Here is a 23,799-nt window from a genome sequence, read left to right as displayed (position 1 = left end):
GCAGGGAAATAAGCTGCTGAAATGGATCTAATGTGATTCCCAGAGACTGTCTGACCATACCAGGCTTCTTAATTTTAGCAGGCAAGTAGCAGTACAGTGGGCAATCCCGCTGAGTTTTACACGGTGTCAAAGGTGACTTCACCGTTAAAGCAAGGGAAGATCATGCGGTGTGAGGCCTGGCACTCTTAATCTTTTGAGACGTGATTGAGAACAAGTCCATAATGGCCAGGCAGGAAGGCGGCCAGCGAGCGTTTGAGACCCTTCCCGTACCGTGCACTTGGTCAGTCTTTTCCTTTAGTCCGTTTGCTTTGTGAAAACGAGGTGATGATCACAAAGCTGATTGTGGGCATCGTACTGTTCACCTCGTCTGTGTTAAAATTACTGTACTTCAGAAGTAGTTGCGCGTTTTTCATTTGGAGAAAGTTGCAACTTAAAGTAAGGGTGTAGTATGCTGTTTGAGATCAGAATCCAATGACTGGCACCCTGCTCTTTGTGCAGTGGCCTCCAAAGCTACTGCAGAGGAGAGCTGTCCACCAAGGGGATGTCTGCTTTCATATCGTGCTCTTGGCCACAAGGAAGAGTAAAGGGCTAGAGCAAATACAGCCAAAGCACATTATAACACTCTCCATGAATATAAGTATTCTACATTTTATAGTTAGTTTCAAAGATCTTACTTGCTGGACTGAGTCTCTTAGAGTCAAACCCTTAGTGGTTTAAACTGCTATAACTTCATTTAAGTCAGTGGGCTGATGCTGATTTACTCTAGTTGTGGGGATGTTCATTTATATATAGGACATAAATATATGGTTTTGTTTTTTCTTCATAAGCCATTGCGGAAGATACTCTGAGTGTCCTTCTTGCCCATTCATGCTCTGGAGATTATCGGCACTCTTCTGTAAAATGCCAGTATTTTGAAAAAGATGCTAAACCCAGTGATGTGAGAGAGTCAAGTAGACAGTATATACCCTAAGTAAATAGGACCATCTCAACAGTTTAAGAAATATAGACATAAATACTAATTTTTATAGCTGGATTGTTTTTTATATCCTTTACTGCTTAAATTGTAAGAGACTAAACTTTCAGTTTAAAAAATCCAATGAAGATTCTCTGGATAAATACAGTTATTTTACTAAGTTACTTGAAACTAGACCTGCACATCCTGAATGTTGTGAGTTGCCACTTTCCCCCAACTTACAGGGATATATTACGTGTCCTTTACAGGTTCACAAAGTCACAGAACATTGCCCTCTTAGAAGACAAATTTGCTAGAATCAAGATGTCAGAGATTTGTTTGCCTTTTTCTCCTGTAGGAACTTCTGTGAATTATATAACTTTTTTTGACGCAGTATTCACCTGTATAAAACAGGGACCATTCCTGTCCTCAGTGTACAAAATCTTTTAGGATCCCTTAAAAAAGTCTTAGATTAAATGCAGATGGTTTCTGTAAACTGTTACTACATTCCAGTTCAAGTAACTGGTTAGTCTTCTAGTGGAAAACCTACAAATCTTATCAGGACAAATCTCCTACTTACTCTAACAGATACCAGACAATTATTGGCCATTGGACTACTTAATGTTACTAAGTCTCGAAAATGAGAAATATTTATTTGGAAGTCTTCCAGTACATTTCTTTATATTGTAAACACAAAATCAATAAATGGCTCATGTAGCCTTTTCCACCATTCCTCTTTTTCCATGAAAGTAGTTTCAGATGATAGGAGAAAGGATTTCATTTCAATATAAGCGAACCCCCCAAAGCTATAATTAATGATTTATAATTTAAACAATTGTACATTTGGCATAAGGCTTTGTAAATAGGTTAAAACAAACAAACAAAACAAAACCCCCATAAAGTTGAAGGGAGGGCAAAGGAAGAGCTGCATTACACATCAGAAAACAATTCTTTTTTCATCATTGTGAAAGATATTATATTTCAAAACTTTTTATAAAGAATTAGCAACTGCATATGTTAGAACTGCATGTATTTTATGCTAAAAAGCAGTTTACATTTGGTTTTAAATTGAAAACAGTTGTGGAGAGATGGGCTTTAAAACAAATACCATTCTGAAAACTCTCATTAGGTTTTCAGTTCATCCTTGACATCCATCTAACACAAACAGACCTCAGCTTAAAATGTCATCCGTAGGTTTTAGTCTATAAATACTTTTGGCCCACTAGCCTTCTAGCACTTTTTTATTCCTCTACTAATGATAGGAGGCCACAGCTAACCCAGTTTTATAATCTGCTCTGCTCTATATGTGAAGATGTGATGCCTAAGGGATCCAAGGTGGTGTACCACACTGGTTTTCTCTCAGAATGCAAGAGTTACTGTCACTTCAGAGCCAGCACTGTTTGTGCAGTAGTTTGCGCACAGAGGGCATGAATTGTCTGGTTTGTTAGACAAGTTCTTTATCTTTTTCTTTTTACAATGGAATTAAATATGGGAAAATCTCTTTCTGCCAAGATTTTTGACTTGATATGTAGCTGCCATTCTGTGTTGGAGCTGACAAGGATCACTTCTTGATCATACTGATCACACTTTTTGTTTAGTCACATGCAAGCTGCACTGCGCTATCTATTCGTGCACTTGCATGGTGTTGTGCAGAATGTTTTCTCTAGCCTTGCAATTTGCATACTCAAAATTTTTAATAAACTGCTCTGTGTTCAAGCATTTGCTCCAGTTTCTGTGCAGCCCATTAGTGCATCTGAGCTCAAACCCCTCAAAAAAAGTAGCAACTGGAGAAAAAAAATGGCTTGTGAGGACTCAGCAAGCAATATGGTTAACTAGCGTGTTGGGGAAAGGAGATTCTTTGTAGTCACGTTATTTTCACTGAAATAAACAGAAGTGTTTGAGTTTGTAGTTTTAACTCCAGATTTTGAGGAAACTGATGGGCTCCATACCTAATAGTTAAATGCTTTTTGTCTTTGCTAGATACATTTACTTTCCTATTTTTACTATATGTAATGACCTTTTCTATTTTTTAAAGATTCAGTAGACAATGTTTTTATGAAAGAAGGTGCACCATTATACTCCACTAAAATACTTTTTCCCTTCTTTTTTCTTCATTTTGATGTAAATCCACTGCTTTTTAGATTCCTCTACACCCCACCCCAAAGGCATTTTTTTTAATTAGTGCAGCAATATCCCTCCTGTTAAGCTTAATGGAAGATAAGATGCTATATATAACCAAATGATGCCTTTAATTTAGGCTGGAAAATGATTTGCAATCTGACATTGGACTTTGTGTAGCTAGACTGTCTTCCAGAAAAGAGGTCATAAATAGGAAGCTCCAAAATGCTAATTACAGTGAGTAGAATTAATTTCTATTAAGAATTACAGCATACCAATTGAAACTTTTTTTCCTCATTGTGCAAACTCCGAAGAAAAAAGGATGGAGTGTGTTAAGCAGGAAAATTTTCAAAACAGAAGTCCCTACTTAAATTATCTTTTGTGAAGAGTTTTGTATTTCCATGATATTCCTACAGTCAACATATAGGTAGCTTAGGTTGATTTTGAACAGCAAGAGAAATGCACAGGTAATTTTCTCTGTTGTTGTGGACTGTGGAGTGTTGCATTTGATGACTATTCTTTGATGAGAAAAAGCAGATCAAATATTTGAGGTCTTTCACCAGTCTCTTGCTGTCATCTTTTTCCCATTAATGAACGACAGCATTTTCAGACTTCTAACTGTGAGGTGTTTCAAGCAGTCAGCTCTGTGTGAAGCCACAGCGAGAGTGAGGTTGATGGAAAAAGGAGGACATTTTGCATGCAGATTCCCATTCATAGAGCGTTCCTCGCAGAAAGCACTGAATGTCAGCTACAGAGCTGTATTTTCCATGCTTAAAAAGTGGTACTTATCTCTAGAAATAAAAATGAAAGTAAAGACAGGACTGAAAGCTTCTATTGTTTGTCCCTACAGTAGATTAAGGAACAAATTCTGTGGGGTTATAGACTTCAAGAAGAATTTGAAGTGCTTCTTTGACAGACACAAAAGGATATCCCTCACTGCCTGAAAGCAAATGCTGCCTATTTCATTGTGCTTCTGATTAATAAACAGATTTAACTGCATCAGCTTCTCCAAGTGGAAGAAATCAGACATTCAAGGAGTCTCCGCTTTGCTGGATAACCATTCCATTACTTCATTATTTAGTCTCTTGAGGCTGCTTAACAAAGTACTTGCCTTGAAAGGGTTTAATTTTTTATTTTAATTTTTTGTATTTTTATATATTGCCCTTTAGTATGTTTGCCTTTCTGGCAAGTAAATAAAAAGAAGTGGTAAGTGTGAACCATCATGAAATGGTGACAGTAACTAAATCTTACAGAAAAATAGGTGCTACCAGCTATCCTTTTGGTGCATGCTTTAGAATTGACTGCATTAGTTTTGAAAGCAAGAGTTTCCCAAATCAGATTAAAAAAAAAAAAAAGTGAGCTAGAATCTGTGAAATTCAGGATAAAAAGACCCTAAGATAGATGCAAGCATTTCTATTTCTGAATGTAGTCACTTGCTCTGAAAGCTCTTGAAAATGAGGTGGTGAGAAATTGGCAAGTATCCATACTGCCCGCTTTCTTATATCCATGCATATGGATACCAGAGGCTATCCAGAAATCTAGCATAAAAAAGATTTATAATTCATTCTTAATCCATCTGAACTGAATTACAACCAGGTTTCCAGGGCTGCTTTTATTTTGTCGTTATGATTAAAAGGAATTATGACAATAGAGAAAATACTTGAAGAGCTAACTGAATGTAATTTTCTGCTGATCATCTCAAAAATACTTATTTTTCTTAAAATATATTGGACATAGGAAGTCTGATGTTAATGATGTTTTGTCAGGCTTAGCCTGATACTTCCAAATCAGCTAACTAGACAAAGTAGTAGAAGGTTTTTTTTCCCCTTCCCCGCTTACACAATAAAAGCAAGTATTGATTCTGAGTTCACATTTAATAAAGGCATTACTAACAACAGTCCGATTTTATGCACTGATATTAAAATGTTCATCTTTATTAACAATTAACTTGCTGCTTGGAATGATTTGGGCATCAGCCATAGTCTTGCAGAACACAGAAAATGATTTGCAGAATCAAAATATCTTGCACACAGGCACTGAGTCTTCCACGCTGAATTTAAGCATGTGACTCCACTCTTTCACTGTAGGTGATATACGCAATGACTTATACCTGACATTAGAAAAGGGAGACTTTGAAAGAGGTGGGAAAAGCGTGCAGAAGAACATTGAAGTGACCATGTATGTGCTTTATGCGGATGGAGAAATCTTGAAGGTAAGTGCTTATTTCCTCTGAGCTTCAGGGACCATCTGCTTGCTCCATAGACACGTTCTCTCCTTTTGTTGCCTCTGATGCAAGGGAAGTGCTAAACTAGCTCTTACTCCCCCCCCCCCCCCCCCCGTAAGTTTTTAAACTATATATTACAATGAAGAAGTGGTCAGTTATAAATTTGAATGAATTTGGAGCACTTCCTCTATATGGGAATAGGGGACTTGGAGAAAATATTCATAAACTGAAAAGCTTATGTAATTTCAAAATGTGATGTCAGTGGCTGTAGTGAAAAGAAAATTTAGAGTAACTGTAGTCAGAAAGAACTGAAGAGTATGTGACAAATATCTAAAATTAAATAATGCGTGTCATATAGCATGATGAAATGTGAGTGCAAGAAAGACTTCAAACCAGAGTTGTTGGAGTTATGGTACTGAATGTAGTTTTGGAAAATAGATTTGAGGAGCCTTATTTCCAAGATCCTGGCTTTCACCCTGGGATGGCTCCCTTCCAGCTGTGGGTAGTGATGTTTAATCTTTTTCTTTCTTCCTCTCTTCTTGCTTTTAGTATTATTGAAGAGAAGAAAGTAGATAAGTCAGCTTTGTGTGGGGTGGGAGGGTGTGAGGATAGAGAAGTAAATAGAAAGTATTTTGACATAAACATCTATCAGAAATGGAGAAATAGCTGCATTAAAATGTATTAACCATAACTTCCCCCTACCTTTTTTTTTACCTCCACTGCAATAAAATGGCCTTTGTAGCCGCTATCGTAGAAGAGTCTAAACACCAAAGTGCTTGTGTACCAAACTCATTGCCACAGTCTGTTTTTTCAATTGAAAGGAGAACTTTTCCTTTGTTACTACAATTGCTTGTGATTTCATTAACAGTAAAGTATATCTTTTGTAAGGAACTGGTTTGTGCTCAGAGCTGTTGCAGGAAGATCACAATCCTTTTCTGTTTAATTGCATTAGGCATACCTTTCAAATTGAGTCACAAATTTTTAATCATCACTTCATTTCGCAGCAGTCTGCCAAAGACCAATATAGGTCTTTACCCTCCCAACTGCAATATCAGCATTTTCCAATGCTAACGCACATAATAGTAGCGAATTATGCTGTAACTGTGGCTAATGATTAAGTATAAAAGCCATATAATTTCTAGACGTTATCAGTCTTAACTTCTGTGGTTTTGGTTGGAACAGTCATTCACAGATACGAAGTTATCTTTTTCTTACCCTTGCCTGTTATTACTACTGAAACAGTACTTCAGGGCTTTACATGGGATAGTGGAACAGACATGATACAAACAAACAAAGAATAGTAACAGGTGTTCAATCCAATTAGAAAAAAATTCAGGTGAATATTTGTCATGAAGGAGAGACTTTACATGGAAAGGATCTTTTGTGTTTTTTAAATTTAAGCCACAAATTTAAAAGAAAATCTTTATAGCAGTTTTTACGCTATTGCTCCTCTGTATTGTTGCAGTCAAAGCAACAAAGATACTTTGTTTACGTTAAGGAGATCTTTGTTTCATGACATCCAATGGTGCCTAACATCCACTGTATCTGCTATTAAGTGTATATGGCTGCTCTAAGTCTATAGAAATGCCCTGAAAATTAGAAGGATTCAGCTCCTTAAACTGTAGATTTCCAGTTTGTCTCAACTTTCAGAACACAGATTTTATTGTAAAATACAGGCAAAGTTTGTGCTCAAAATCTTCCCATGCTTCAGGTGAAAAGCCCTGAGAACGAAGAGCTCCATCAGTTCCAACCATCCTACCTGTGCAATGGGTTTTGGGAAGTCTAGGTATCCATTTATCTAAAAGGTAACACAGGTCTGTTAGTCTGGGTTATTTTAGTATGCCACTATAAATGGATGCTGGTTTACCTTTTACATTAAGAATTTAGTTTTAAACCCTAGATGGCTTATTTTTCACTGCAGCCATCTGGTTTTTGTAGTCTTTGGTATGGACACCTGGAGCAGTGTGTGATGACCTGCCATTTGCTGTTAGGAGGGAGCTGGTTTCACCCGAAGACAGAATGTAATGTCATTCCTGGATCAAGCAGCTGTAAAGAGACTGCTGGATCAGGGCTTTCATTTCAGTCATTCAGCATAATCTATAAGAAAATACTGAAGACTGCAACAAGAGGGGTCTAATAACTTTTTAATAAAATGTTAAGAATACGGTGTGTGTTGGATAGGGTTTGGTGCAGTACTGATGAAGGGAATTGCTTTGCCTGGGTTCCCTGTCCCCTGGATGATCGCTTGCATGACCCGGGGTTGCTCTCACAGTCAAGGGTAGCTATTTTCTTTCTTCTATTTCATTTGTCAATTATGACACTAATTTAGTAACTTTCAGTAGGCGATACAGTAGAGAAGCAAATAAAAAACTCGAAGCTCACAATAGTATGGGCAGAACACTGAAAGTTCGATCATTGACCCCAAAGCACTACTGTTCTTGGTTGAAATATCCTTTACTGTTCCTCACCTATGGCCTTTCCAAAGCAAAGACTGCCAAATGAGAGGCGAGTGCTAACTTACACAGTACAGTGGGGGAAATTGCCACAAGATTTTCATCTGATATTAGAATAAAATCTCTAAATTTTTTCTGACCAGCAGCACAATCCAAATCTGACTTATATGCCTTTATGAAGACTTTAGCAGAACAGTAAACAGTGTTAATGAGAATATTCTGTCTGTTTCAAATCCTTATTGCTGTTGAGTATATCTTGGTCCAGAAATAGTCCTACTGAAAGCAGTGAAATTATTCCCAGAATACAGTGCTGTTCAAAATGAAAATGAGTATTTCCTTTTCAAAATGGTCTTGCTCAATTGTTGGTCTCTTTCAATATAGTCTGAAAAATAAACCTTGACACATTCCTCACTTATTCTTCTTTCTGCTCCAGTAGCAGGAATATCTTACTAATTGCAAAGCATACCTTAAATGATAAGGTAATTACCTGATACTTTTTTTAGTTTAGCTTCCCTTACTTGCTTCTGCCCTCTAATTCACCTGCATATTTGGGTCTCGTGGTAACTAGGTGTAAAGAGACTAGTTTCACGTTTATATTTTGCAGATCACAATTCAGAATTAAAGATTAAACAATCCTCTCTCCTCAGGGTATAGACTGTAGTATAAATTTATGGAAACTAAGTTAAAAACCAGAAGAAAAGACTCTTCACCTATTCATTTATTTAAAGTGGATAGCATGAAAGAGCATTCCAAGACTGACCATTTGCCTGCCAAGGCAGGTGATTTTTTGAGGCAACAGAAAAAAGCTCATGTGAAAATTTGAATTTTTATGCTACGTTACAGAAGAAATGCCAATACTATTTTACTTTCTCCTAAGAACCTAATGGAGAATGAGGTTTTGGAATTGCTGTGTTGAAGCCCAACAAGTTACGCTTATCAGAAAAATATAACTGGGATATTGCAGGCATTCTGTTTTTTAGTACTGCCACTACTACGCTCATTCCAACATGTTAGTATCCACAACAGTGAATTCTTGTTGCTGTATTACAAAAATCACCTTTATGCCAGGATTGTGGCACATACCCTATGGTTACTAAGACTTACTTGAGAGGACTGAGTTTTGAGTATATGCTACAGTCACTCATTTTGGATATCAGCCTTTGCAATGGACCGCTGTCCAGGGAGGCTGTTCTTGCATTGAATCCCAAAATTCCAGAGAACTTCTCTTTCTTTTTGGGCTCCTTCACAAATTCTTAACTTTCTCGAAGCCAGAAGAACGTTACCACAGGCCAAACTAATCGGGTCTGGTTAGTGGGATATACTTGACTTGGTAGTCCCTTGATTACAGATGAAAAAATCAAATTAACATTATTGGTATTTTCTTGGGATAGAATTTAGAGATGCCTTGGGGTAATGACCAGTAGTTCTTCTTGTCATGATACTATTCCATGTGGGGTGTTTTTATGTCAGAATTTACATTGCATGTGTTGTTCTGGGTCTGCTTAGCTTCCGTTTCTTCCTGGATTCATTATCCTTAGAGCTGCTAAAAGTGAAGAATCTCTAAGCTGTCTTTGTTCTGCATGGTTTTGTAAGATGTCATATCTTTTGGATCACTTTGTAAGTGCTAGGTCTAGAACATGGGTTAGTGCTTATATTAAAAAAAGTGCTTCCTGTTCTGTGTCTTCATTACAAAGGACCTTTTACTGTCCTTTTTTCAGGACTTCAGTATTTCTCCTAAATTCCTTTGCTCGTGTTCTGACTAAGGATTTCTGTATTTCCTAAATAATATTGGTTCATGTTTTTCTTAATCTGTATTTTGAGAATACATAGATTGGTCAAGATCTCGGCGCTTTTTATATCTAAAAGCAGAAATTTAGATTCTGTTATATTTTTAGGTGATGACTATTCAACAGAAATTCTTTGCTTACCATTAATGAAGTAACTCAGTTAGAATTTTCTGGGATACTTGGTGAGGCTGGATGGTTATAGTTTCAAAAGACCAACGTTTTTAAGAGCTTGAAAAGTTCAGATATCACTTCTGAACTGAGGTACTGAAGCAAAAACATGATTAAAAGGTATTTTCAGAAAAGTCTAATATTACAAGTGATGGCCCTATTAGGTCCCTTTTTTTTTTTTGACTCATCTTTATATATTTGGACTGTTTATTTTATCTATTCTCTGCTTGATAGAAAACTTAGCTTAAATAATAATGTAACTTAAATAATAACTTAAGATACCAGAATTCATCCAGCATCATAGGTGTCCTAGCTCATCCTTTGACCCAAAACACAGTTTAAAGATCTCTTAAAAAATTTCAGATTTCATTGTGTCTGAGTTTCTGCTTCTGACTCTTCCTTTATGTCTACTGAAAGATATGAATTATATAAAGGTTATCACCGTGTAATAAAATGACTCATCTGTAGTGATGTGATGTCTTTTAATCTTAAATTGTTTTCTTTTGTTGCAGGATTGCATCAGCCTGGGCTCAGGAGAGCCAAGCAGGAGTGCATACCACTCGTTTGTCCTTTACCACAATAACAGCCCTCGATGGGGGGAAATCATCAAGCTGCCCATCCCTATAGACCGGTTCCGTGGGTCTCACCTCCGTTTTGAGTTCAGACATTGCTCCAGTGAGTGCAAAATATAACCAAGAGGAATCTAAAAAAGCTGAGGTCTTTCCATTGTCAATTTATATTTGGATGAGGCTGTTACTGAGTGGAAAGCAGGAAAGGGGTGCCGACCTAAAATACAGCGAAGGTGCACTGCTAGTTAGCCAGTTGCTACATTTATTAAACAGCACATTAAAAACATTGTGAACAATCAGTGCAGGGCAAAACATTTGGTAGATGTTCTCTCCTGCTGTTCTTTTGCTGTGTTTTCCTGTAGAATGTTTTCTTTACAGCATGTATATTTTATATTTTACTATGTTCAGTGTGTTTGTGTTTGTTTTGAGGCTTGTTGATCATTTGCATAGAATTAGATATAGTATATTAAATGTTGTTATGTAACCTGCATGCTTTTTGTTAGGCATGCAGAGAAGTTAGTGAATAACCTTGTGGTATATATGACCAGAAGAATATGTACAAATATGATTACTTATTTCTATCTCTTGCTACAGCAAAAGACAAGGGAGAAAAGAAGCTCTTTGGTTTTGCATTCACTCCGTTGATGAGAGATGATGGCACTACCTTGTCGGATGATATCCATGAGCTTTATGTTTATAAGGTACTAATTCTTCTCTGCAGACTTGTCACCTACTCATCTCTACTTCAGTTTAAATAAGTAATGGTCATTACATTATCTTTTTTCCCCCCTCATTAGAAGTATGTGAGGAACAGATTAATAGTAGTTTCAAAATTTTATAAATTCAAAATCACATGACTAGGTGTGGATACAGCCTTCCATTCTAGGTACAGCCTACCTTTTCCCTTCAGATAATGATGATTTGTCGTTGTTAATCCTATCCGTTTTGAATTCAATCATGCTAGTGTTTATGAGCACTCAGCAATTTTACCAGCCTATGGCATTACTCTATACCTTTCTATTATGAAATTACGCTGTACTTCAAATGCATCATGTTACAACGCTACAGCTTGGCAACCCTGTAGCAAGGGGTTTTGGTGGGGTGTGGGGGGGTTCTTCCTGCTGATTTATCTTGGTTTATTTCTTCAGTATGATTTTTAGACAGCAGTACTAAGTTGTACAGATGGAAGATTGTGATAAGTTCTAAAGAGTCAGTGGTTAGGAGACCACGCTTTCTGGAGCTGGGTCTGTTTTGTGTATGTACCAGCCCCAAAGGTGGTAAGCACAGCTTTTTGTTAGAAGTGTTTCTGTGCACCTAAAAGATCAATAAAAGTACCGTTAGGCAATTGCTGTCAGGGTGTGAGTATGTGGAATGAGATAAGACTAGGTACAACTCCATTTCTTGTCCTGTGCCTGCAGTGTGATGAGAACAGCACATTCAACAATCACGCGCTGTACCTGGGGCTGCCTTGCTGCAAAGAGGACTACAATGGCTGCCCCAACATCCCGTCCAGCCTCATTTTCCAGCGCAGCACCAAAGAGACCTTTTCAGTCTCCACACAGCTTTCTTCTACCAAACTGACCCAGAATGGTAAGTAGCTGATCCTTCAAAATTGCCCAATGCAAGAGAGATTATGAAAAAGAGAGATAAGATGGGTATGCTTGTGCTCTGTTTATTTTACTAAAATACTCCTTTGTTATAATTTCATTACATGTATGCTCTTTTTTACTAACACTACTGAAAAGAGCAGAAAGTGGTTTTTTGAGGAAATAAGAATATTGACAGATGGCAAAGAAATTACAGACGTTACTGTAAGTGCAAGAGAAGGGCAATATGTTAAAGCAAAGTTAATTTTCATTAAATGATTGAAGAACAAAAAATTCAATCTTAGCAGTTCTACACAATCCAAAGTTTGCTTCGTTCAGCTTTTACAGGGTTACTAAGTAAATAAAAATTTTGTTCCGGCAGTGTCCCTGAAGCATGGGAAGACAAAAGTGGATTGTCCACAGTGCAGTGTCAAGTCACGTAGGGAAAAATGCAGTCTTTACTCTTTTTAAAGTACTTTACCATTCCTCCATTCCTTTCTTTGTTAGTAGTATTGGACTTACTCCGTGTTTTCCTTCTTGTTTTCCCTTATTTATTTTTTTTTCCAAGAAGTGTGAACTGCAACAAGAGCAGAAGTGTAACATGTAATGAATCTCTGGTGGGTCTGGGGTTGCCATTCTTCCCTCTGCGTATGGATTCTAGCTCTTTCTCTCACTGTTCTGCAGTGGATTTGCTTGCCCTACTGAAATGGAAAGCTTACCCAGATCGTGTGATGGACATTCTAGGAAGACTGAGACATGTCAGTGGCGAGGAAATTGTTAAGGTACTACATGAAATAACAGTCTTTGGATAGATCTGTGATAGCAAGTGAATTCAGACCTGCAGTGCACTTCTGAGCGTTCCCTCTTATTGGACTTTTCTCAGAGCGTATGAATTGGGATTTTATTTTGACGTGAAACTGAACAGGAAGATACACTCCTAAAATTACTGGATAGTTAGTCCTTGTGATCAAAATAGAGCTAATCCTTAGTAAAATTCCCTCACCCACATACGCTGCGAGCATCAGGTCCTCAGCACCAGTTGTTCCTCTCTGCAGGCCCGCTCCTCTTGGGCCGCACTGCCTGCTGATGCAGACCCGGCCGCCGGGAGTGGTGCTTTGTGCAGACTTACCCGTTCCAGGGTATTTTCTAAAGCACATTCTTTGAAATTGCATAAGTGTAGTTGGTCATTTCTAGAGTGAAGAAAACAGAGCTGACTCACAAAACTTGGCCTTCTTAAACAGCTAGTAGAGTTGATCTGTATTTGTGTTTTGCAAATATGTTCCAAATGTCTGGTAGAGGAGAAAGAAACGTGAAACCTTAAAAGTTAAGGGTTGCTCCATGGTCAACGAACCATCCGGCAAACCCGTTTTCCTGTCCCAGCGCTGTCAAGTGGAGCTGTTGCCTTGAGCACCACTTGCTCTCTAGCATGTCTCACCTATCAGTAATTTATCTCCTATCTGATATTTTCATCATGTTTTGTAACCACTGTTGCTCTACATGCCAATCCGGTGTGTGACCTGAACTTTCTTAGGTCAAAGGAACTTCAAAATGCATTTGAATACTTGTGGTCTCAGCAAAAAAAAAGTGCATTCCTCTGATAATTTTAGGTGTGCTGAGAACTCTCCCTAGAATTTATTTCTATAAATCTAGAAGTAAAAGGAGGTAATTTGTAATTGCAAGCAACCAAAGAGAAATCCTGTCACTTAATTAGTAGTTTATGATTAAAGCCATTTCACTGTAACTCATTTGAATGTTGCCATATCTTGAATGTTAATCTTCATGATAACTTTGTAACAGTAACAGAAGAGGGCAATACCCCATTTATACTGGAATTCTTCAAGAATGTCACGTTTTGTACACTTTGTTTGTAGGGCAGTAAAAGTATCTTTTTTTTTTATAGAGAAAAGCATAAAAAGACATGGATTAAATTATTCCAAGGGGAGAAGTAATTGATTCCCTCCCTAAATCAGCTGCCATTTGGCATTGGGATATGAAGACCAGAATGCAATAACTCAGAAAAAAAGAAATTTTATCCTTTCAGAGACTTCATAAATTGTTTTATTTTATTTCTTGTTTTCCACATTAGAAATTTAATTAGAATAGATTAAAAAATCATGAGAGAATGTGCAGTTGACTTGATCTTGAGCATTCTTCTTCACAGTCATCCTTTCTGAGGACTGCGCTTTCAGGAAAGAAAATCACTGAATTGTCAGCATTCTGTAAGCTGCAGTGTTATGGATGAAAGAAAATTGGCAATATGACCCAATTAATGCTTGTTATAAAAGCTTTACTTACTGTCATATAACAAAAGTTTTCAATATTAAGCATAATTTGGAGCACCAGTTAATGTGCTTCCAAGTCTTAAATTTGATGACAAACACTATCTGATACACTCTAATGATATGGGAATGAAAGTAAGTTGGTTTGGCACTGTTGTTAGGCAGCACTTTTAGTCAGCTTACAGTGAAAGGAACACTCAGTTATATTTACAAATCCGGCATGAGTACATGTTTCTTATTTTTTGTTTTTCTGTCATTTTTGTTTAGAAATATTCCTTGTAAAGAGAAAAATTCTTCTTAGTAAAAACAAATGAAAATCTGTCACATCATATGGATGAATCCGAAGTGGTTTGTCCTTGGCAAGTGTTTCACAAAAATATCAACATGTATGAAATAATTAAAGCAGGGGGGAAAATAACCTTCTTTTGAATACAGTTGAATTTGAAATTCTTTGTTTATTCATGTCATTTTAGTTCCTACAAGATATTCTCGACACATTGTTTGTAGTTTTGGATGACAACACAGAAAAGTATGGTCTGTTGGTCTTTCAGTCTTTGGTAAGCTGCTGAATTGTTACTTTTCTTTATCTCATGGTCAGTGAGTTTTAAGCTTCTTGTGATCATGTTGCTAGTATTTTACTTCCATGAAATATGAAATATTCAGCTGGGTCCAGCGTTAACGTTTTCTGGAATAATCTTGGGTTAGGAGGGCAGGATAGCCTCAACAGATCGGAGGACAGCAGTATTTGCTATCACATGGGAGAAGCAAACAATAACATCTAATAACACAACTACTGACTGTTTAAAGAAACTCATGTATTTCATTGTTCCCTAGCTTGTGTAACTTGTTGATAGAAACCTAGCAACAGCGTGCAATTTCCTTTAGTATGGGTTCACTTTTTCATCTCCCACAGGTATTCATCATAAATCTGCTGCGTGACAGCAAGTATTTTCATTTTCGACCTGTGATGGACACTTACATTCAGAAGCACTTTGCAGGAGCGCTGGCTTACAAGTAGGTTTCGTTTAGCCATCACTTCCAGAGATGGTATTAGCAAGCTTTTGAATGATGTCACCATCAGAATCATAACCTTCGTGTTAGCAGTGGTTTTCAAAAGTAGAACTACTCCCATGAAAGTTTTCCAGCACAGTTATAGAGAAAAGCTGCTGAATGTCACCTGTGGCTAAGAGTGAGCAGACTTTGGAATTTATCTTGCCTTTCTGAACTTGCAAATCTTACTTTCTTTTTTATTAACTGAAGAGACACTGTCACTCAGCAACTCATTATCAGTCTGTACTAATGAGCTACCAAGAGCATATGCATTTCTTGTCTTAAGGATGTTGGGATATAAGGCTTGTGTGAAAGCTTAGAGAACTAATTGTTATTTCCTCTTCCAAGGTAGACAGGTATTCACATAAGAAGATGTTCTATTTGATTTACAGTAAATGTATAATTTCAGGAGATCAGAAACTTAATTTTCACTGTCACTTTGAAGATTCTGCCTTATTTTCTAGTACTCCTTTTTGAATTTTGCATCAGAGAGTAAGACAGATTTTTGAAAGCAGTAACAGTTATCATTCAGGGTGTTGTTCTTCCTTTCTTTTAGACCATTTCTTTTGTATATTTGGCATGTTCTATCTTTGGCCACAATAAACTATTAAAAACAGCTTAAAATTGATTTTGATTGTTTTAAGCCATTCACATTTTAGTGTAATTAAAAAAAATATTTAAAATATTCTGTCAATGGCAGGTAAATAGCCCTAGATACTATACAACACTAGAAAGCATAGTCATGTTCAGAGGGTAAAAAGTCTCTGCTTTGTGTTAATTATCACCTCTTTCAGACAAAACAAATGATTTTTGGTAGTCTGATGTCTGAAATAAAACATGTTTTTAATACAACTCTCTAAGTTAGTCCAAATGGTATAGTGTACTTAGGAAAATGGATGCATGTATTTTTTTGCAATCTTAGTTTCTAAAAACTTCTCACTTAGAACTTAGGTCTGGAATTTCTTATTTAAAAAAAAAAAAAAAAAGTATGTTTTGGTCTTAGAACTATATTGTATGCCTTTATCAAAGTTATCTCTTTAATAACATCTTTTTGATGTTCTCTTAGTGTTCCTTATGGTCTAAGTCAATTACAGAGAAGAAATGATTTTCTGGTTTTGAAACTTAAAATAAATGTATATATTATGTAAATTCAGTAGCTAGGACAGCTATAACTGACCACTGAAATGAAGTGAAACGAGACTATTTCATAGATTTTTCCCTAAACCCAAAATGTTTGTTGCCTGACTAATTTTAAAATAGTGCTGAAGGTTCCTCTTCTTTTCACTGTTTGTTATATTCAGAGAACTGATCCGATGTTTGAAGTGGTACATGGACCGTTCAGCTGAGCTTGTACGCCAAGACCACATCCAGGAAGCGATGAGAGTATGTAGTCAATGGAAGTGTTTGTGTGTCTGTTCCATCTGTGACTACAAAAGGGCCAGGGAGGCCGTAAATAAAATGAAGGGTAGCCTGGCACTGACTTCTTATTTGTTTAACCAGAATTTTTTTTTTTTTTAATATTTTGCTAAAATTTTAATTTTAGGCAGAGATTCACTCTTGTGCAGAAAAAAATGGAAGAATTATGTCTCCTTAAGTCCTTTTGAAGCACTATGGAGAGCTTAAGTGGGACCTACATGGAGTATATGCACTGGCCGTTTATATATGTGGTCTACACCTTGCACTTCAAGCAGCAGTTATTTTAAATGTATTAGGCACAGGTCCTGTGGATCAAAGATCTGCTTTTCATTTCTGGCTGTGACATGCTTCATTGTAATACCGGTTGAAGTTCTGGAGTATTTTAAGCAGCAGATAAATGAGCCTTTAACTGGATGGAAATTCTAACAACTATCATTGCACAGGACCTGAATCACAGTTCTGTGATGAGAGTATGATCTCGCAGGAAGGCGCAGATTTCTATTGGTGTGTGAAACAAAGGGAATCTTTTTGGTGCTATTACAGAGAAATCAGAGAATAAATAAAGTATTAGTTTTACTATGTGTAGCTGTAAAACAGAAAGATAGTGTGTCAAGTACATAAATACAAGATTCCAAAATTGGCAGGAAGATATTTTTCTTTGAGTGAATGTCCATCTGTACCTTCTCACTCTGAGTAGGCTTATGTCCAAACGTTTGAGTCTGGGCACTTTCAGAACTAAGTAGCTGTGGCAGAGATTAGCACTTTCCCTTTCTTACTTTTTCACGTCAGTACAAAGAGGTGAAGCATCTCACAGGTGAAGCGCACACACGTACATACAGTACTCCTTTAATTTCTGGCAACCATTTGGGAAAGTTAAAGGTTGCTCCTTGTAAATGTATTTATGCTTGTGGCTTGGCATATGTTTCAGAATTTATTATGGCTTTTTTTTTTTTTCTTCTTGTGATATTTTTGTTCTTTCTTTTGCCTCCTTTAGTCTAATTGAGTCAGTATTTTTGAGGAAGTAATTCTTACTTTTTGAGAATCCTTGTTCCATTTGAATGGTATGGCATCACCACCGTCAAGTAGCTTTCAAGATCTCCTGTTAGGATCGTATCTTGATACTTACAAGGGCATTATAGCAGTGTTTACTTTGTCTTTTGTAGATATTTACATACTTAAAACTTCTTTGTAATACTTTTCAACCACAGATTCATAGGGAATGGTAAAAATGGGGCAAAGATGTCTTTCAAGAAATTATCAACTTGTCATTCTTTTTTCCATCCTTATCCTTCCTTTTTTTCTGAATTACAAAGGAACCTATTAATATCATGAGATGAGAGCAAGATCTCCAGCTGGAATGACTTCTAGAAGGTTTTCTTCCCTCTCAAACCACTCATTAGTGCTATATGCAGTGCAGCAAACAGAGATGTATAATATTGTCCCTATGTGATCTGCATTTTTTGAACCTCATAGTAGTCCTCTTCAGAAATATTAAAAATACGAATGCTGGAATGTCTTTCAGAAGCTTGGTTATTCGACATACTGTTTGTGAATAAGGTACGTTCTTTCAAGGATTCCAAGGCAGCTCTTTGCCTGCTGGGAATCTCAAGTGTTGGCCTAGAAAGCAGCTGTTCCCTCCATGAGTGAGGTCAATTTGAAGACCTGACAGCCCAAGCCTTTCCAAGCACAGGAATTACAGTTACCACCAGAGTTTCTGCAGAAACAGTGCATCCTCTATGACTGACACTGCTGTCACATCTTATTCAGACAGTTGCCTTTGCAGGTGTATCTTGGAGGCCCAAATTAAGGTCTTTATGTTCTTCCATTACAGGAGAGTGATTGATTTCCTTCTTTGTTTCCAGATTTTATTTCAGGCATTTGGAGCAAGTTTGTACCAAAACTATTATCACTGCTAATGCATCATTACTAGTGCTATATTCTACTCTTGGGAATTTCTGTATTCTTGGATGTCTTCACTACATTCCTTGCATTAGTAGTTCTTCAACTGAGAAAACAGGGTAGCTCTCTGTCCCTTTTTCCCTGAATTAGCTGTTAAACATAGTACCCTAAAGCAGGTGTTGAAGTATCTCTGCACTCTTTTTTGGCTCTTGGCTGCCTGTGTACATTCATGATGGATATGCAGATGTCTCATAGGATTCTGATTTTCCACCTTGGCATTAGCAAGCGGTGGTCTAGACTATTTCTAAAATTACTTACCTCCCTCAAGACTGCTTTTAGTTCTCAGAAAACTTCTATGAAACCTGGAGGAACTATAACTGAAAGGATGTCTCTACCTGTGCTAGAACACATGGCATCATGTTCCTTTATTATGCCCTATAACAAGCTCCATGTAAGTTGCATCCAGATACAGCTGCCTGTGCCTCCCTGGAGAATTCTGTAATGAAGTGTCCATGCATGGCTCCACAGACAGTTTTACTTTCCCTATTAGTCATGGCAAAACTTTTGAAGTGTCTCTAGGAGATGCCCTTTCAGCTTCAGTTATCTTCCAGTAGTAGAACCACAGGTGGGTTTTGCCTGCATTGCGTAACCCACTGAAAAAGCAAGACCTTTTCTTTCTCACGAGGTCACATCTTCCTATCAGTGTTCTGGAGCTGAACCACACAGAACATGCGTGAGACTTTTTTTAGAGACTCTGAGGTACCGCATACCATTACTATGGGACAGCACGGTTTCTTCAAAACCGTGAACATACTTTCTGAGCCATGCCAGCCAGGGCGCTAATGAATGAGAGATTTGGAATTACATCCTCAGCCTGCCTTTTGAGACTGGGGACTCCTCCAAATTGTTGCCCTCACCCTGAATTTAAAAAAGAAATGTCAGTCTGTTGCTTTTGAGACCAGTCTGTCTCTGGACTTATTGATTACCTCATTCAGAAATAATTACCTTATTTGGTGATTTACATTTTCTACAGTCTCACTTTTTCTAAGAATACCAGAAAACTGCTGATGTAATTACAATTGTTCCCCCCTCGTCAGCCTGTTTGTGGGACTTGCTCCTTCTTTTATTGCTGATGCCTTGAACTTTGGCCTAGGTCTTTTCATCTGCTCTCAGAAGGCTCATATTGTACCTTCACTTGAACCTTTGCACTTTTTTTTCTTAAAACTGCATAGGAGATGCTTCTTGTACTTGAAGCAAGTATGCTGTTCACTGGAAAAAACACATTGACGGTAGCAGGAAGAAGTTTGCTAGCTGCTCTTGAGTGGTGAAGTGGATACTCAGAGACTACTGAAAATGGCTTTATTTTGCTTTGGTTAGAACAACAAAAGAGATTCAGAGCTTCGGAGCTAATCCTCTTTACGTACACTGTGCTTATGATAAGGTTACCCATTCTACATGCTCCAGATTCTTCCTAAGGTAATCATCGGGTTTCTTGAGTTAGGAAATTAATCTGTGCTTTTCCTTAAAGCAGCTCTATACAAGGTTGATTCATCTGTTCATACTCTGAACGTCAGGTGTGGTTTGCCTTTTGTTTAAATTGAACAGACTCTTCATCTCTACAGCAGATGAGTCCAGATGTGCAGCCATACTGTCCCCAACTGTCCACTGGATTTATGAATGTGCTACAGTAAAACCATCAGATGTTGTCTGAGCATAATCCCTGAAGGCTCAAATGACACTAGTGTCTCTGAAGAGTATCTTTATCCATTAGACCTGCAGAATAACCACAGAAATGTATCCACTTTTTTACATGTGTTATCACAGAAGCTTCTAACTGATGCTGCTTTTGTCATAGTGGTCTTCTGGTTTTAATTCTCCTGGGACATTGCAATCAACCACCAGGTAATCTGTGCAAGTTGAGATGTGCTATTCCTGTATTCACAGAGTGAACACGCATATGGACAGTCACTCAGAGAAGAAAGGAAGGTTACTCATTAGTAAGTGGAAGTTCTTTGAGATGTGTTACCTATGTGCACATTTCTTACTCCCTTTTCTCATCTCTCCTGGAGTACCACTGGTAGAATTTAGGGATTGTTTGGTTGTGAGGAAATAAGGTTATGATGCTTTTTGTCCATTTAAGTTTTGCATGTGATGTACCATGAGTCTTTAGGTTGCTGGTCGCAGGTGAGTGGTGTGTGCTCACCTATTGTGTGAACATGAATAGAGACTACGTTTTTAAGAAAATTCCTTTAATTTGATACTGATTTTCTATATCATGCCAAACATAATAGAAGGCTCGAATTCTATTTCAGTGCACTTCTATGTCTTTAGGCACATATAATGCATCATATCTGTGATTTTGTAAGTAGTAAGAGTCAAAGTTAGTCCGAGTGCTGATTTGTGCTAACAAGACTTGGTTTGTGTTTTTACCATCTCAGCCATGTGTCTGCAAGCACTCTGAACTCTTCAGTTAACTGCCTTCGTGGGTTCATTCTAGGCAACAGTTTAGGTTGTCTGTGCTAAGGATGTGGAGTGTCTCTGAAAGCCTGCCATTTCACTTTCAACAGAGAATTACAGAATTTCATACATAAATCCTCTGATTCATTGCAAAACATAATCTTCACATTAAAGTTACGAGCTTTCAGGTTTGAATTATGGCTGTCTATACCAAACCTATAAAACAGCTTGTAGGAGCACCTGACTTGCTGTATTTGGTGTTAGCAGCAGAGATGCTAACCTTAAAGAGCTGACTGTAGTGAACCAATTGACCTTTGTCTGGAAACTATCCAGAAATATAAAGTGTTCTTTCCCGATGAAGTTCTCTGGTGTAAGGAAGGTTCACTGGGAGGTGTTTTAGTACAGAAGTATAAATAATGTACTGCCAAATTAACAAAGTTGCCAGCATTCCTGGAAAAAAAAAAAAGGCTGTAACTATCAGTGGCATATTGAAATCTGTGATGGCTTTATGAGGAATTTCACATTCCCGTTCTCTATCCTTAAAGCTGTAGCATTCTAAAGCTTTACAACATAACATTGCATATTCGTGCATATAGTGTGGTGGTTCAATGAGGGGTATCTTATGGATGCAAGAATATCTGATGAGAGCAAAATTTGTATTTGAATTAACTTTCACTTTGCAAACGGTGAAGCAAGACAAGAATACTTTCCAGCAAATACAGTGGAATATTACTAATGTTTCTGTATAGACTATGATTACTGAAGCTCCAGCCTGTTTGTTTCCTGTGCTGAATTTTGAGGATATCATCAAACTATGCATCATGTCTTCCCTTAATCCTGCTTTAATGGTGTATCATGTTAAGCATTAAGGGAAGAAGTGAAGTCTAAAAGTCACTGATATTTAGTACATTTCAGTGTTGACAGTTGTGTACACCAAATGATCAAAAAGGCCTTGTTGCTATGTGGAATGTTACATTGCTATATTAGGTCCTGTGAGAACCTTTGATAAATTGGTAAGCTTGTTAAAGGCTGCATAGAACAATGTCTTTTTCTTCATTGACACTGCTGCCAAAGAAATGGAGTTCTGAATAATGCCATTTACAAAATTTTAGTTAAAGGCGTTTAGGTTGAAAATTCAGACTTAATCCATGTCATAGAGCAAATTACCATTCCACTACAAAAAGATCCAATTTGCCAGTCCTTCAGGACTGCAGCATCTACTACACATTGTATAATGGTGTTAAATGCCATCTTCTGCGCAGGTTATTCTCCCTCTGCTGGGTGCTCTCCAAATTTCATGTGTGATGATACAAGAAAGACAATTTAACTTATCACAGCTCGAAGTAAAAAGATACTCCCTACAGTACTGCTGCTTGCTACTGTTAGGGGCTGCCAGGGGGCTTCACGTGCTGCTCTTGTCATCTTCTGTTTCTGCATCTGCATTTATTTCTCTTTGTACATGTAGCTGCCAGAAATAAAGGTGAACCTTGCTGTTGTGTTCATGTTGAAAAGTTGATTCTCCTTTTTCCAGGTAACCCTTCTTCTGTCCCACTGACAGTCCACTTATCCTAATCTGGCTTAGCTAACTCAAGCAATTAAAGATAAATTTTGAATGAAAACAGGAGAATAGTTTCTTCAGACACAGTCATTGTGCCAAGTCATGAGAAAACTAGAAGTCTCTTATCTTCACCAAGATTTTCCTCAAATTACGTAACTCAGATTTGTCTATTTGACTTAAATGCATACTTTTTTTTGTTAGTGAGACGTGCTAGTAACAAAGATTATAAATTGAGAATGGGTACTTGCCTATGAGTAACTCTTCCTTAACTGAATTACCTAACTTACAAAACCTGTTTTTCTTTCTCTTTCTAAAGCTGAAGAATTTAGTTGTTATGCACCTAGAATCTTTCCTGGTTCTCTTTAAAGCTCCTTTATTTTTCTTTCTCTCTTTTTCTCTCTCTTAATCTCCTTCCTCTCCCGCTCCTTAAGGCCTTGGAATATCTTTTCAAGTTCATTGTCCAATCTCGGATCCTTTACTCCAGAGCTACTTGTGGAATGGAGGAGGAACAGTTCCGCTCCAGCATCCAGGAGCTTTTCCAGTCCATCAGATTTGTGCTCAGCTTGGACAGCAGGAGCTCTGAGACTCTCATCTTCACACAGGTTTGCTATTTTCTACACTTTAACTGGCAAACCAAAAGGCAGCTATTTTCTGCACAGGTAGTATATACGGGCACATGACAATTAAAAGCAGGTTAGTAGAGTTTTCCCCCTCTAACAAGCTGATGATACTGGAAAACAACATAGCCAGTTAATGTTATTAGACAGTAGCTTTGCAGCACTTCACAGATGCAGGGGAGCTGAGCTGTGGACTCTCAAGGGGAAAGTGACTTGTCACATGAGAATACAATTTTTGCTCTTTGCAAAAGTAAACTGCATTTTCAGGTCTCTCATATGTCTTTTGGTTGGCCTCAAGAAATTTTAAATCTTTAATTGTGGTAGCTCAAGTCAATACTTAGGGTCATAACTTCTCTACTGTGATGTTGCTCAATTGATGTACTTGCAGTCAGATAAACTTAATTCCAGCATGCTCTAAAATTATGGTCAGAATCATATGCAGCCTGACCACAAGCATACTGTGATACCCACACTCACATTTGATACATTATTTTGAATATGGCCCAGATGGCTGCACGAAGAATTCATGTGGGCTTAAGATACTACTCAAAGTGAGTAAGCATGCTGCTAAGTTTTGTTTCATATTTTAAAGACCGCTGTACTAAATTACAGACTTCTGTATTTAAAAGTTTTAAATAGTAGTGTCAAATGTATTGCGTGTGCCTC

General features: G+C 37.5%; 1 protein-coding gene across 19 annotated transcripts in view; it reads left to right on the top strand.

The window, feature by feature from the left end:
* DOCK3 (dedicator of cytokinesis 3) overlaps positions 1–23,799 on the top strand; it is a 226,279-nt gene that overhangs the window by 140,898 nt on the left and 61,582 nt on the right. For 18 of the 19 annotated variants that reach the window (XM_030043808.2, XM_030043805.2, XM_030043804.2 and 15 more), the window contains 9 exons: positions 5,158–5,282; positions 10,215–10,377; positions 10,866–10,972; positions 11,690–11,861; positions 12,542–12,639; positions 14,610–14,693; positions 15,050–15,150; positions 16,488–16,569; positions 22,948–23,118. In XM_030043808.2, the coding sequence (XP_029899668.1) occupies positions 5,158–5,282; positions 10,215–10,377; positions 10,866–10,972; positions 11,690–11,861; positions 12,542–12,639; positions 14,610–14,693; positions 15,050–15,150; positions 16,488–16,569; positions 22,948–23,118 (1,103 nt within the window). The remainder of the gene's footprint in view (positions 1–5,157; positions 5,283–10,214; positions 10,378–10,865; positions 10,973–11,689; positions 11,862–12,541; positions 12,640–14,609; positions 14,694–15,049; positions 15,151–16,487; positions 16,570–22,947; positions 23,119–23,799) is intronic. The other variant, XM_030043816.2, reaches the window with a different exon arrangement.

This window comes from Aquila chrysaetos, chromosome 20, assembly GCF_900496995.4.
Source record: "Aquila chrysaetos chrysaetos chromosome 20, bAquChr1.4, whole genome shotgun sequence".
NCBI lineage: Eukaryota > Metazoa > Chordata > Aves > Accipitriformes > Accipitridae > Aquila > Aquila chrysaetos.
This window is presented reverse-complemented; position numbering and strand designations above follow the sequence as displayed.